Genomic DNA, 13970 nt, shown 5'->3' with positions numbered 1-13970 from the left:
TACTTTACATTTGTCAATGTTAAACTTCAATTTCCACTTCTCAGCCCATCTGTCTAACTTTTCTAGATCCTGTTGCAGCATCATACTGTCTTTGCTATCATTAATAACCCTGCCAACCTTTGTATCATCTGCAAACTTGGACATTAAGCCTGATATAACTTCATCGATATCATTAATAAATACAGAAAACAACAATGGGACCAGCACCAAACTCTGGGGACTTCACTAATATCATTAGTCCCGTAGAACAGTGTCCATCTATTACCACTCTCTGCTGTCTCCCACTCAACCATCCCTTTATCCATTGCACCAACTTGCCCTTAATGCCATATCGCTCCAATTTGTACAGCCGTCTTCCATGTGCAATAATATCAAAAGTTTTACTGAAATCCAAATATATGATATAAAAGTTATTTTTTGCGTCCAGTTCCTTGGTGGCCACATCGTAGTATCCAATGAAATTGGTCAGACAAGACTTCCCCTTAACAAACCCATGCTGTGTCTGAACTATTACTGCGGTCTTGTCTAGATGATCCTGCATCACTTCTTTAACCAGTGACTCTATTATTTTCCATGGAACAGAAGTTAAACTAACAGATCTACAATTATTTGTGTCACCCTTTGAACCCCTTTGTGAATTGGGGATACATTTGCACGTCTCCAATCCATTGAGACATCACATGGAGTGGAGATTTGACTGGACTTACATGCATAATGAGTTAGAACAAGGATTACAAATTAGCTTTTCTCAATTTACTGATATGTTGTAAAAGTCATCTCCAATCCAGCCTTGCATTCTCATAGCCTCTCGTTCCCCACAGTGCTTCAACTTGATTTTATTGTTGAAAAGCCCATTCCATAATTCCAGTTTTTTGTGTCTGTTTTGTGCCTCTTGTGTCTGTTTAAAGTCACCTGGCTAAATTTTTTAACATAAAAAGCTTTTATTTTTTTAAAAGTCTCTTTGCTATCCTCCATTAACTCAAAGTTTCTATCACTGTATGTCTAAATTGATCTTTTGTGTGAGATTTTTAAAAGATTAGAAGAACCTGTACCTTTGTTAAACCTAGAGGAATGGATTAACAAGCATGAGCATTATGTATCTCTCAGTTTTTCCCCCACCCTTTCAGTTTTGCCAGCTCCAATACTATTAAATTATTTGAGGAGTAAGAGTCATTTATTTCTGTTTTGCTTTGTTATATTTGTGAATGTAATCCTTGCCCACTTGCTATCATAGGCACCTATTTTTTTTTTTTTTTTTAATAAATTTTTAAAAGCAGATTTAACTTCATACATGTTCCCCTTTTCAATGATATCCCCATGAAATAATTTCAGAAAATGACTGGTGTATTTGTGGAGCTACTTCATTAATTTTTTTTTTTTTTTTTTTTAGCAGTTCATAACTTATACAGTCGTTTGCTTCCTACACAATCTCATGTAATGCGAAACCGCGTTATACAGGACTAAGTACCAATACAAAAAGGGGGGTTACATTCCGAAAGCTAACAAAAGTGCACCATTTTTTTTTTTTATATAGCTATCGGAAACGTAATTTTAAAGTAGTAATAACTTAATATTTTAACTTTATTTTTATAATAATAGTAACTTAAATAGTAATAACTGAACGAACGTCTTACCTTACAAACTGCAATACTTATATGTCAGGTAATGTACGTTCATTTACTAGCACAAAATTCTGCAGCATCTCTTGATTTCGTGTACCTTCTGCTCTCTAAAAGTTACGAACTGCATACTTCAAAGTCACAATTTTTTATGGTCTCAAACAAGCACAAGTTGGAGGATCCCTAACCCAGGGATCTCCCAACAAAATACAGTGGACTCCCACTTGAAATGATTTGTGAAAATCGGAAGAATATTGTCCAGTTAGCAAAATAAAAATAAATTTAGGCTTACATATTTAGCTTAATTAATATACACTGTAATATGTACATACTATTTGATAGTTCTGTTCACTGACTTTTTTTTTTTTTTTAATTGTAAAATTTAAAACAGTAAAAATGATGGGCAATTAATAACAAAGAACACAGCACGCACAAGTTGCAACAAACACGATACGCACAAGTCAGATACGGAGAAATGAGTTTCTGAAAATTTATTTATGTTTTTATATAATTGAATATTTCATGGAAGGGGAAACACATTTCACCACAATAACATGAAAACCCACAGAATTTCAGCTATCGGTACTGTAGCAAATGCAAAAAGATCAAGTTTACTACCCATTTATAATTGAAAAGTCCAATAAACCGGTACTGCAAATTGTTTTTATTGTTTTATGGTAGTGACATTGTTTTATGGTAGAAAAACAACATTTTGGAATTCAGAAGTACATCACCAAGGGTGTCAAGACTAATACTCAAGATTTCTAAGAAGTACAAGCTAAAGATTATAATGATTTATGCACCAACATCAAGCCATGATGATGAAGAGGTTGAAGAAATGTACACCGAAATTGAGTCTTCTAGATGACCAGAAAACCCACTACACTATTATTATGGTGGACTTCAATGCTAAACTTGGAAAAAGGCAAAACAGTGCAGAAAGAGGAACTATAGGAAATTTTGGAATTGGTGATAGAAATAAAAGAGGTGAAAGACTTGTGGAATTTGCAGAATCTCAAGGACTGTCAGTAATGAACACTTTTTTCAAGAAAAGGGTGAACAGAAAGTGGACATGGAAGAGTCCAAATGGATTAACAACTAATGAAATCGACTTCATCCTCACTAACAGAAGATATATTGTGAATGATGTTACCGTCCTGAATAAGGTAAATGTTGGAAGTGATCACGGTAAGATGTACACTTGATATAGATGTAGGAAAAAAAAGGAAAAAACTGACTCGAGTAAATAATACAAAGGTCTTTGAGATAACAGAGGAGGAGAAAAAGCAGTATGTTCTGAAACTTAAGAACAAGTTTGAGCTTCTGCAGACTGTTCAGGACCAAGATATCGACGAGGAATATTACAACTTTCTAAAAGTGATAAAGCCTAAGAAACCTATAGGAAAACAGAAATCCAAACAAGAAAAAATTAGTCAAGAAACACTTGTCATGATGAACCGAAGATGACAAATGAAGAGCAAGAAAAACACTGACAGGGAGAAAATTGAGTATACTAAGTTATGCAAAGCCATTAGAAAGAGACTCAGAGAGGACATAAGAAGATTTAATACACGAAAAGTAGAACAAGCATTAAGGGAAAACAAAGGATTTAAATGAGCAGTAATACAGAAAGACAAATGATACTGAAACTAAGAATAGCGATGGTGTACCTATAAACAGCAGAGAAGGCATAATTTAAATAGCAGAAGACTACTATAGAGAATTATACAAGGAGCGAGGGAATGATACCAGCAGTGGGGAAGATGGATTGCAAAGTAGCAACACATACAACATACCCGATATTCTTCCTGATGAGGTAGAACATGCATTGAAGAAAATGAAGAATCGGAAAGCCCGGGGGAAGATGAAGTTACTGTAGAGTTGTTAAAATTGGGAGGAAGAGACATAACACAAAAACTGGCAAGGCTCTTCACAAAGTGCATTAGAAAAGGTGTGACGTCTAAGCAGTGGAATAATGCAATCATAGTTTTGCTGCATAAGAAAGGAGATAAATCAGAAATTGGAAATTATAGACCAATTAGCTTGTTATCCCACATCTACAAGTTGTTCACAAGGGTCATTACTAACAGATTATAAAGAATACTTGATGAGAATCAACCAAACGAGCAAGCTGGCTTTAGGACAGGATTCTCAACTATGGATCACCTTCACGTAATATCACAGCTAATGGAGAAAGCAAATGAATATAAAACACCATTATGCCTGGCATTTGTGGATTATGAAAAGGCATTTGACTCCATACAGCATAAGGCAATGTTTCGGGCACTGGAAAGACAAGGCATAGATACCCCATATATTATGATTTTTAAGAAAATATATGAGAGTGCTACCTCCTTTATTAGACTAGATAAAGACAGTAGCAAATTTAAAATTGAGAAAGGAGTTCGACAAGGAGACACAATATCTCCGAAGCTGTTTACTGCTGCCCTTGAGGAAGCTTTCAGAAGATTAGACTGGTCGCAGAAAGGAGTCAATGTGAACGGAGAGTACCTAAACCATTTACGATTTGTGGTTATAAGCCACGATCCCAAAGAATTAGAGGAAAATCTTAATCAGTTATGTACAGTTAGTAAGGATTTTGGACTAAAGATGAATATGGCTAAAACAAAAGTAATGATGAACAAGTATGCCACGGAAAGGGAAATAATGATTGAAGGAGCAGTAATTGAAAAGGTGGAGTCATATACTTATCTGGGACAAGTTATTAGCTGTAATAATGATAAATGGCTGGAAGCCAAGAGAAGAATAAATTTTGGATGGATAGCATTCAGGAAATATAGTCACATACTGAAGAGCACTATCCCAGTTTGTCTGAAACTTAAAATAATGGACCAATGTATACTCCCCACCATGACTTATGGAAGTGAAACTTGGGCACTCACCAAAAGAATGGAAGAGAAGCTGAGAACCACACAGCGAAAATGGAATGAATTATATTGGGAATCAAACTGTTAGATAATAAGAGAAACACATGGATTAGGCAGCAAACTCAAGTAAAGAACATTGCTATCAAAACTAAAGAACTAAAATGGTCTTGGGCAGGACACATAGCTCGAAGACATGATGACAGATGGACTAAGAAAATAACAGAATGGTACCCAAGAGGAGCTAGAAGAAAACCTGGAAGACAGAGGCAGAGATGGATAGATGAAATTCATGAGTTTTTGGGTAGTAAATGGATGGCCAGTGCTCAAAACAGAAGGAACTGGAAAGTTGCTGGAGAGGCCTTCATCCTGCAGTGGATTGAAAATGGCTGATGATGATGATGGTAGTGACCTCCAGAAATGTGCCTTAGAAAAATATCACGAAGGCGATAACCACTAGGGAGTCAACAGCAAAGATTCACAAAAAGGAATGGAAATGTTGAAAATTACATCTAACATAATAGCAGGGTTTTACCAGCACAAAAGGTAAAAAAATTCAAGATTTCCAGCAATTCTCAAACTATGTTAGAGAGAAACCTTGTTGTAGAAGTACAACAATGAGGATTGCCATAATTCTCAAAGCGTGTTAGATGGGGGTTACTTGTATTAAAAATAATCTTTAGTATATAAATTTCATTATCTCATGCCAGTTCTACCAGATATTGACTTTTATTTACATATTAGTAAAATTCACATGTATAACTTTGGATCAATTATAGGGGATATCAAGAAAAGGAACTGAAGTGGCATATAGATAAGTTGCATGAGTATAATGAAGTGAAAGATGCTGCTCAAACTGTCATGGGCAGAATAGGTCAGTATGACTGATTGTGTTATTTTTTTATTAAAAGTAATTAACCTCACACAGTTATGAAATGCATCAATTGAATATTCTTTCCCAGTGTAATAATCTAAATTTAGTTCTGTAAAACAGTTTTCTTTAAATAATATTTTTTGTTATTTTTTAATAATTTTTCACTGTTATTTAGAGTTAACTGCCGTTGATGACTTAATATCCCTAATAACCATTATGGTGTACTAAGTGTTTTCAATAGTAGTTAACTCCAAATTGAAATAAACTGTGGAAAATGATTCTTTTAAAGTCTTGATTATGGAATTTGATACTTAATAAATAAATTATTTTGTCATACCATGTTAATTTTCACCTTGACACACTGATACTGTACTTTGCGACACAAACCAAAATCACTGTCATGGCCTATGGGAGAGGTAAAATGAGATTGTGTTTAGTGTTTAAGTTCTCCATCCACTGAGGACAGTTATAAGTAGCAGTGGCAATTTAAGTAACATTTTGATGCTTATTATTTATTATTACAAAAGAATATTAAAAGTTTTGCATTCAGTATAAATAAAATGATCAGATGTGTTGGGATGCAGAGTTAGCTTTTGTGCATATTTACATAGTGCTATAGTGAGTGAAGGTTTGTTAAAAGCATTTTTTTTTTTTTTTTTTTTTTTTTCAGAAAATTAGAATCCAAAATTTCTATTACTGGTAATTTTAATTTCATCTCACAGAAAGCCACCATGAAGTATTAATAAAAAAGTCATTGTTACAATGATAAATTACTAGCACAAAATTCAGTGTGACTTCTATAAGTCACACTTAATTAGTTGGGCAGTGTTAATCAATGTCATTAAAATTAACATTTAATTATGGATTGCAGGTACACTTAGTTTGTAAAACGTGCATGCAGTCTGCCCTTCATCTTGAAAATAAACTGCCCTCTGCCCATTAATAAATTTACAAAATTTGGATGTAAATCAGTTCCTCCCATACTGCTAATTAGTGACTACTTTCTGTGGAAAAATATGTTGTATAATCAAAGTTCTGAAAAATTATATCATTTTCCATAAAATGTTCTTAAGTGAAGATGGATTTTTTACAACTATAAAATAGCAAAATGTGTATATTTATAAAGAAAACAGCTGGTCCAATTTTTTCATCCTGACTTTAGAAGATACTGTTTCAACTGTTGTATAGGATTGATGTATTGTTTTGACTTTCTTATTAATGGCGGCTTGCTAAGTAATTACCAAAAGTAGTATTAAAAATTCAGTGGTGATTAGTGATGTAGTCCATATTATTAAATGTGAACAAAGAATAACATGAATACCAAAGAATAGAAAAGAATCTCTATGCTCTAATTCTGGGGCTGGAAAATGGTCAATCGCAAAGCATAATTTGTCTGTTCAAGTGCATAGAAATAAAAATATATTTACAATTAAAAACCAACCCAAAGGTTCCATCAAACCTAACCGAAAGATTCCATCAAAAATCAGTCTCGATTCTTGTTTGTTTTCAAAGTACAGGCACTTCCCGACTTTTGTAAAACTCAACTTCTGTAAATTTGACTTTACGTAAGTTTTTGCCAGCCAGTGTAAACTTTAAAAAAAATCGTGGAAACATATTTTGTATCTCGAAGGAATAAATAGAGGCATTGTGAAAACATCGCAATGTGAACCCAGTAACACATTGTGTTTTTGATAATTCATTCCAAGACCTTCAAAGTTTAAATTTTTGCTATATAATTAAGCTATTTATCTCTCTAAAAGGTCATTTTTATAATGGATTGCAACCCTGTCATCATTATTATCATATGTTCTGTTACAAGACTCAATTTTGAACGGGTTTGTTAATATTTTTTTAAAGAACATTTCTGGAGGTCACGACCATAAAACAATAAAAACAATTTGCACTTTCTGGTTTATTGGGCTTTTCTGTTAGTGGGATCAGTTATAAACAGGTAGTAAACTCGATCTTATTGCATTTGCGATAATCCCGATAACTGGAATTGTGTGGGTTTTTACTTTTATTATGGTGAAATGTATTCCTCTTCACTAAAATCTTCAATCATATAAGAAACATAAATAACTTTTCAGAATCTTCTCTTCATTCCTACTTACTTATTTACTTATTACAATGATGAAGAGAAAGTGACCAGCAGAAAGTGCAAGTGGTGGCAGTGCTAGAAAACCAAACAAAATTGATTTAGAAATGAAGATGAAAATGATTAAGATGTAAGAAGCAGGACAAAGTTTGTCATCTATTGCATGGGAATTAAGTCTCGCTGCTTCAACAGTAAATGCTATTTCAAAGGACAGTGTGCGTATAAAAGAACATGTTAAAGGATCAACAGTGATCACAAAACAACATTCAGGTGCTATATAGAAGATGGGAAAGCTATTAATAATATGGATGGAAAATCAGATTCAGACATGAGTGCTCCTGAGTCTGGCCTTTCAAGCAAAACCAACAAGTATTTATGAAGATATTAAGGATAAGTACGACGAACCCCAAGGCAGGTTCGTGGCAATGGGTGGTTTAATAGGTTCAAGCATCTCGCTGGTTCAACTCGCTGGTTTCTGCAGTGTTAACATTGCAGAAACCAGCATGATGTTAATGTTAAGGTATGCAGTGAAGTCACCATTGCTGTTTCTGCAGCAGCAGAGAAATTTTGTGATGTGTTTGAAAAAACCCCTTCTAAATTTCCACAGCCCTCAGCCTCTGCAGCAATGTAATTATCAGCTGGAGCCGTTGATTCTAGCAACGATGCTCAAAAGGTTAAACTTGCTGGTGCTATGCCTGCCCCCCTCCCTTTTTTGTAATTTTATAATTTTGAAATTTTTGTAATTTTTCCTACACATGAGATAAAAAAAAATCGAATAAACTATTCAATTTACATGTTCATCAAACATTTCTCTTTTTGCTTCAATCAAATTCAGCAAGCATAGTTACGAGTGCTGCATAAGCCTTTAGGGAAGGAATTGATTTATGTAAAATTCGACTTACGCAGAGTTCTGCGGAACGCAACTCTTACTTAAGACAGGGAGTGCCTGTAGTTCATATGGTGGAAAAAGTTACCATTCCGTGTGCTAATTCATCAAAGTGGTAGAAACAAGTTCAGAGAAGGCAATTCGTGTACATCATGTATTTTGGTAAATATATTCAATCAGAACTGGAATTTACATTTCTCTGTAAATTACATGAGGAAAAACAACTAAATGGAGCTCAATAACATGTTACTGCATGTTCTTTGTTTTGATTGTCATCTTGAAGTACAACACATACTTTAATCATAATATTAGCCACAGTAGAAAGCCTTGAAATTAAGATGTCTGGCCATCCGGAAATTTCCACAGAAAAAATTTCAGATTTTGTAATGTAGAAAAGTTTCTTGAATTATATTTTATATGTAAACTCCTCTGAGCAGATAGCAGTTAATATCCAGATACAAAAATATTTTTTTACACCCAGGAGTAGATGTCATTTGAATAGTTTAAATATATCAGTAGTTATCATTGTCATGAAAATTGTCAACTAATACTTAAATTTCAATTCAGTCTGCTGTTTATCTTTAAAAAAAGTAATAAAAAGCACTTTATTTTCCAAATTACTGATTTCTTTTCTACATAATAAAATTTTTATATTCTCTTACTTTTTCAGCTGTATTAGAAAATGTAACAGTAAAAAGTGTTCATGAGCAGTTTGGAATGAATGAGGAGGATGAATAACGAAAACTAAGGACCTTGTTCTGATAAAGTTTCAGGAGATGTTTTATGTTACGTACAGTATTGTGCTTAAATAGAAGAAATAAAAATGTAAATAAAAAAAAATTCCTGATTTTTATCACAGCATCTATTTTATATTATAGGTGTTTTGTTTGAATTATTTATCAATATTTACATGTGAAATTCAACTTTTTTTTTTGCACAAAAATATCAGCTTTTATAAATTTTTGTGAAGGGGAGGGATAAAGGTAATTTTGTAAGGGGTCATTTCTTTCTGTAAAAACATTACAAAAATTCTCTTTAGCAATTGTACTTCACTCGAGCAGTTATAACATATTGAAACCAAAACTCTCAACATAGAACACAGCATGGTTTTGTTAAGGGAAAGTCTTGCCTGACCAATTTGATGGATACTATGATGTAGTCACAAAGGAACTGGATGCAGGGAATAACTTTGATATCATATATTTGGATCTTAGAAAGGCTTTTGATACTGTTGCGCATGGAAAACTGCTGCACAAATTGGAGCAATGTGACATTGGAGGCAAATTGCTGCTATGGATAAAGGGATGGTTGAGTGGGAGAAGACAGAGTGGAAATCAATGGACACTGCTCATCGGGAACTAATGATATTAGTGGACTGATGTTCAGTATTGGGTCCATTGTTGTTTTTTGTATTTATAAATGATATTGGTGATGGTATATCAAGCTTAATGTCCAAGTTTGCAGACGATATGAGGTTGGCAGGGTTGTTAAGGGCATAATGACAGTACGCTGCTGCAACAGGATCTAGAAAAGTTGAGCAGATGGGCTGAGAGGTGAAAACTGAAGTTTAACATTGACAAATGTAAAGTAATACATATGGGAAACAGCAAGTGCAGAGCAACGTATCAACTCTGTGGTACTACACTGACAGTGGTAGAGAATGAAAGGGACCTGGGGGTAATTGTGCAGGCAGATATGAAGTCTGAGCAGTGCAGACAGTCTGCAAGAGTAGCTCATAGTGCCTTGTCAATGATATACAGGAATTTTTCTAGCAGGGATAAGGTGATTATCCCCTTCTATAAGGCAATGGTCAGGCCACACTTTGAGTACTCTATACAGGTCTGGAGACCTCATTTCAAGAAAGATGTAGAGCTGGAACGAGTACAGAGAAGGGCAACAAGATTAGTGAATGGAACAAAGGGTTGCTCTTATGAAGAAAGGCTTAAATTTTGCAAATTACAGTGTCTGGAGACTAGGCACCTGCGAGGTAATCTGATTGAGGTGTATAAAGTCTTGAATGGTTTGAACATGCTCAATGCTGATAGAATTCTTCCTCTTGCTAAGAATAACCTTCCCGACCTTCGTATCGTCTGCAAACTTGGACATTAAGCCTGATATACCATCATCAATACAATGATACACTGAGGAACAATATCCCAATTTCTCTGAAATGTAAAATAATGAACCAATGTACCTTGACTTAACGGAAATGAAACTTGGGGACTCACCAAACGAATGCAAGAGAAGCTGAGAACTACACAGTGAAGAATGGAACAAATATTGGGAATCAGACTGTTAGATAAGAAGAGAAACTTGGACTTGGGAGCAAACTTAAGTAAGGACATTCTTATCAAAATTAAAGAACTAAAATGGTCTTGGGCAGGACACAGCTCGAAGACATGACGACAGATAAAACTAAGAGAATAACAGAATGGTATCCAAGAGGAGCGAGAAGAAAACCTGGAAGACAACAGTGGAGATGAACAAATGAAATTCATGAGTTTGTGGGTAGTAAATCGATGGCCATTGCACAAAACAGAAGGAACTGGAAAGCTGCTGGAGAGACCTTCATCCTGCATTGGATTGTAAATGGCTGATGATGAAGATGACCATCATCAAAATCATTGATGAATACAGAAAACTGGGACCTACACTGAACCCTGGGGGACTCCACTAATGCTCGTCCACGAAGAGCAGTGTCCATTGATTACCACTCTGTCTTCTCCCACTAAACCATCCCTTTATCCATAGCAACAATTTGCCTCCAATGCCACACTGCTCTAATTTGTGCAGCAGTCTTCCATCTGCAACAGTATCAAAAGCTTTCCTGAAATGCAAGTACTATATATATCAAAATTATTTTTTGCATCCAGTTCCTTTGTGACCACATCTTAGTATGTAATCAAATTTGTCGGACAAGACTTATCATTTACAAAGTTGTACTGTGTCTGAACTTTTACTGCTGTCTTGTCTAGGTGATCCTGAATCACCTCTTTAACCAGCGACTCCATTATTTTCCTCGGAACACGTTAAACTAACAGGTCTATAATTATTTGTGTCACCCTTTGAATCCCCTTTGTGAATTTGCGATACATTTGCACACCTCCAATCCGTGGGGACATCCCCTCACTAAGGATGCTCTCATAATTATGGCTAAGGGTTTGCTTTCTTCCCTTGATACCTCATTAATTATATCTGTATAGATTCCATCTGCCCCAGGTGGCTTTCTTATGTATATCTTCAACAATTTCTCCTCCACTTTACTTTCAGTTATTACAAGATTATCTAGATTACTGCCAGAGTTTCATACACCTCTGGCATTCCCATCCTAGAATAACTGATCCTACCTGAGCAGGATCATCAACGGTTGAACCATCGATATCAAGGGGACCAATGTGATCCAACCCCTTCCTTCTACAGTTTATATAAGCAAAAAACGTTTTGCTGTTTTTCTTTGCATCCTTTACCAAAGATTTCTCGTAATCTGCTTAACCTCATTTGTGACTTGGTTACAGACCAGCTTATATTTATCATAGGTGTCACCTTCTGACACCCATGATAGATATAAATTAACAGGTGGCACTTCCAAGTCACCTTTTAATTTATATATATCCTATGCATTTTTTAACTGTGCCACATGTCTAATTAGTTCAACTGACTTCCATTTAGGCCTAAATCTTGAAAAATATTTCTTGGTATGAAAAGCCTAGTAGCCTTCAAAATTAATACTTTGAATGCTTCCCATTTTGAATTTGCTGTTGGTAACATCATCAGTTGGTCCCACTGTATAGAATTTAAATACTGTCTCAGACCATCGTAGTCGCCTTCACGAAAGCAATAACCCTTCCCTTTACCCCTGTTACAGTTATCTGCAGATTCTTAGTGCATGAAGAATCACTACTGATAATCAGATCAAGAGTATTACTCCCTCTAGTTGTCTCACAAACCTGCTGCTGTAGAAAACAATCATTCAATAAATCCACAAAAGCCTTGCTAGTGTGTGTGTGAGTGACCAACCGACAAATTCAAGTCAATCTCTGGGAAATTAAAATCCCCCAATATAAGACACTCTGATTTACTTGCCCACTCTATTTCTCTGCACAACTCATTACACTCATCAGATTCATTAGGCCTATAGCACACACCTATTCTCATTTTTCCTTTCCCAGTGCTTATGTCACACCAAACGGATTCAACATTGCATTGTCCCCCAACATCGATTGAATGCACTTCGTTAGATTTTATGTGTTTCTTAAATAACAGCATAACCCCTCATCCCTTCCTGTCCTGTCTATACAGAAAGGCTTTTCTGTACACATTGTACTCCCCAAATTCCAATTCTGCACTCCTTATGTCTGTGTGACGCCACGTCTCTGATATCCGAACTGTATCTGCCTTGATGTCTTGACCAGCACTTCAATTTCGTCAAATTTAGGTTCGTCTAGGCTTTACATACCAACCAAGAAATATTGTTCAAGGTTTAGGCCTAAATGGATGTCAGATGAACTGATGAGGCATATGGCAGAGAAGAAACATGCATGGGATACATACAAATTAACACATGACACAGAAGCCTATGATAGATACAAATTGATCTGTAACCAAGTTACAAAGGAGGTTAGGCAGGCGAAGGCAGATTACGAGAAATCTTTGGCAAGGGATGCAAAGAAAAACAGCAAAGAGTTCTTTACTTATGTAAACTCTAGAAGGAAGGGCATGAATCAGATTGGACCACTTGATATCGATGGGTCAACTGTTGATGATCCTGCTCAGGTAGCTAACAAACTAAATGAATATTTTGCATCGACATTCACACATGAGGAGTTATTCAGCGAGGGGAATGCCAGAGGTGTATTCAACTCTGGCAGTAAGCTAGAGAAACTTGTAATAACTGAGAATAAAGTGGAGGAGAAATTGTTGAAGATAAACACAAGAAAGGCACCCGGGGTGGATGGGATCTATCCAGTTATATTAAAGGAGGCAGCAGAGGAAGCAAGCAAACCCTTAGCCATTATTATGAGAGCTTCCTTGGACTCAGGGGAGGTACCCACAGACTGGAGATGTGCATGTGTGATCCCAATTCACAAAGGATGACACAAGTAATTATAGAAGTGTGAGCTTAACTTCTGTTCCAGGAAAATTAATGGAGGCACTAGTTAAAGAAGCACTGCAGGATCGTTTAGACAAGACTTCAGTTATAGCTCGGACACAGCATGGTTTTGTTAAGGGGAAGTCTTGCCTGACCAATTTGATTGGATACTATGATGCAGTCACAAAGGAACTGGATGCAGGGAATAACTTTGATATTATATACTTGGATCTTAGAAAGGCTTTTGATACTATTGCACAGGGAAGACTGCTGCACAAATTGGAGCAGTGTGGCATTGGAGGCAAATTGCTGCTGTGAATAAAGGGGTGGCTGAGGGGCAGAAGACAGAGAGTGGTAATCAATGGACACTGCTCGTCGTGGACTAATGTTATTGGTGGAGTCCCTCAGGACTCAATGTTGGGTCCATTATTGTTTTCTGTATTCATAAATGATATTGATGATGGTATATCAAGCTTAATGTCAAAATTTGCAGACGATACAAAGATAGGCAGGGTTGTCAAG

General features: G+C 35.7%; 1 protein-coding gene across 1 annotated transcript in view; it reads left to right on the top strand.

Annotated features, from left to right (window-relative positions):
* Window positions 1-9159, top strand: part of LOC150087614 (DNA repair protein SWI5 homolog) — a 50366-nt gene extending 41207 nt beyond the window's left edge. Inside the window, exons 4-5 of the mRNA XM_090369887.1 lie at window positions 5284-5378; window positions 9030-9159. Coding sequence (XP_090226013.1) covers window positions 5284-5378; window positions 9030-9097 — 163 coding nt within the window. The 3' untranslated portion in view covers window positions 9098-9159. The remainder of the gene's footprint in view (window positions 1-5283; window positions 5379-9029) is intronic.
* The last annotated feature ends 4811 nt before the right edge of the window (window positions 9160-13970 follow it).

The sequence above is a fragment of the Mastigoproctus giganteus genome, chromosome 3 (assembly GCF_048544385.1).
Source record: "Mastigoproctus giganteus isolate SK-2022 chromosome 3, ASM4854438v1, whole genome shotgun sequence".
In the NCBI taxonomy this organism is placed as follows: domain Eukaryota; kingdom Metazoa; phylum Arthropoda; class Arachnida; order Uropygi; family Thelyphonidae; genus Mastigoproctus; species Mastigoproctus giganteus.
This window is presented reverse-complemented; position numbering and strand designations above follow the sequence as displayed.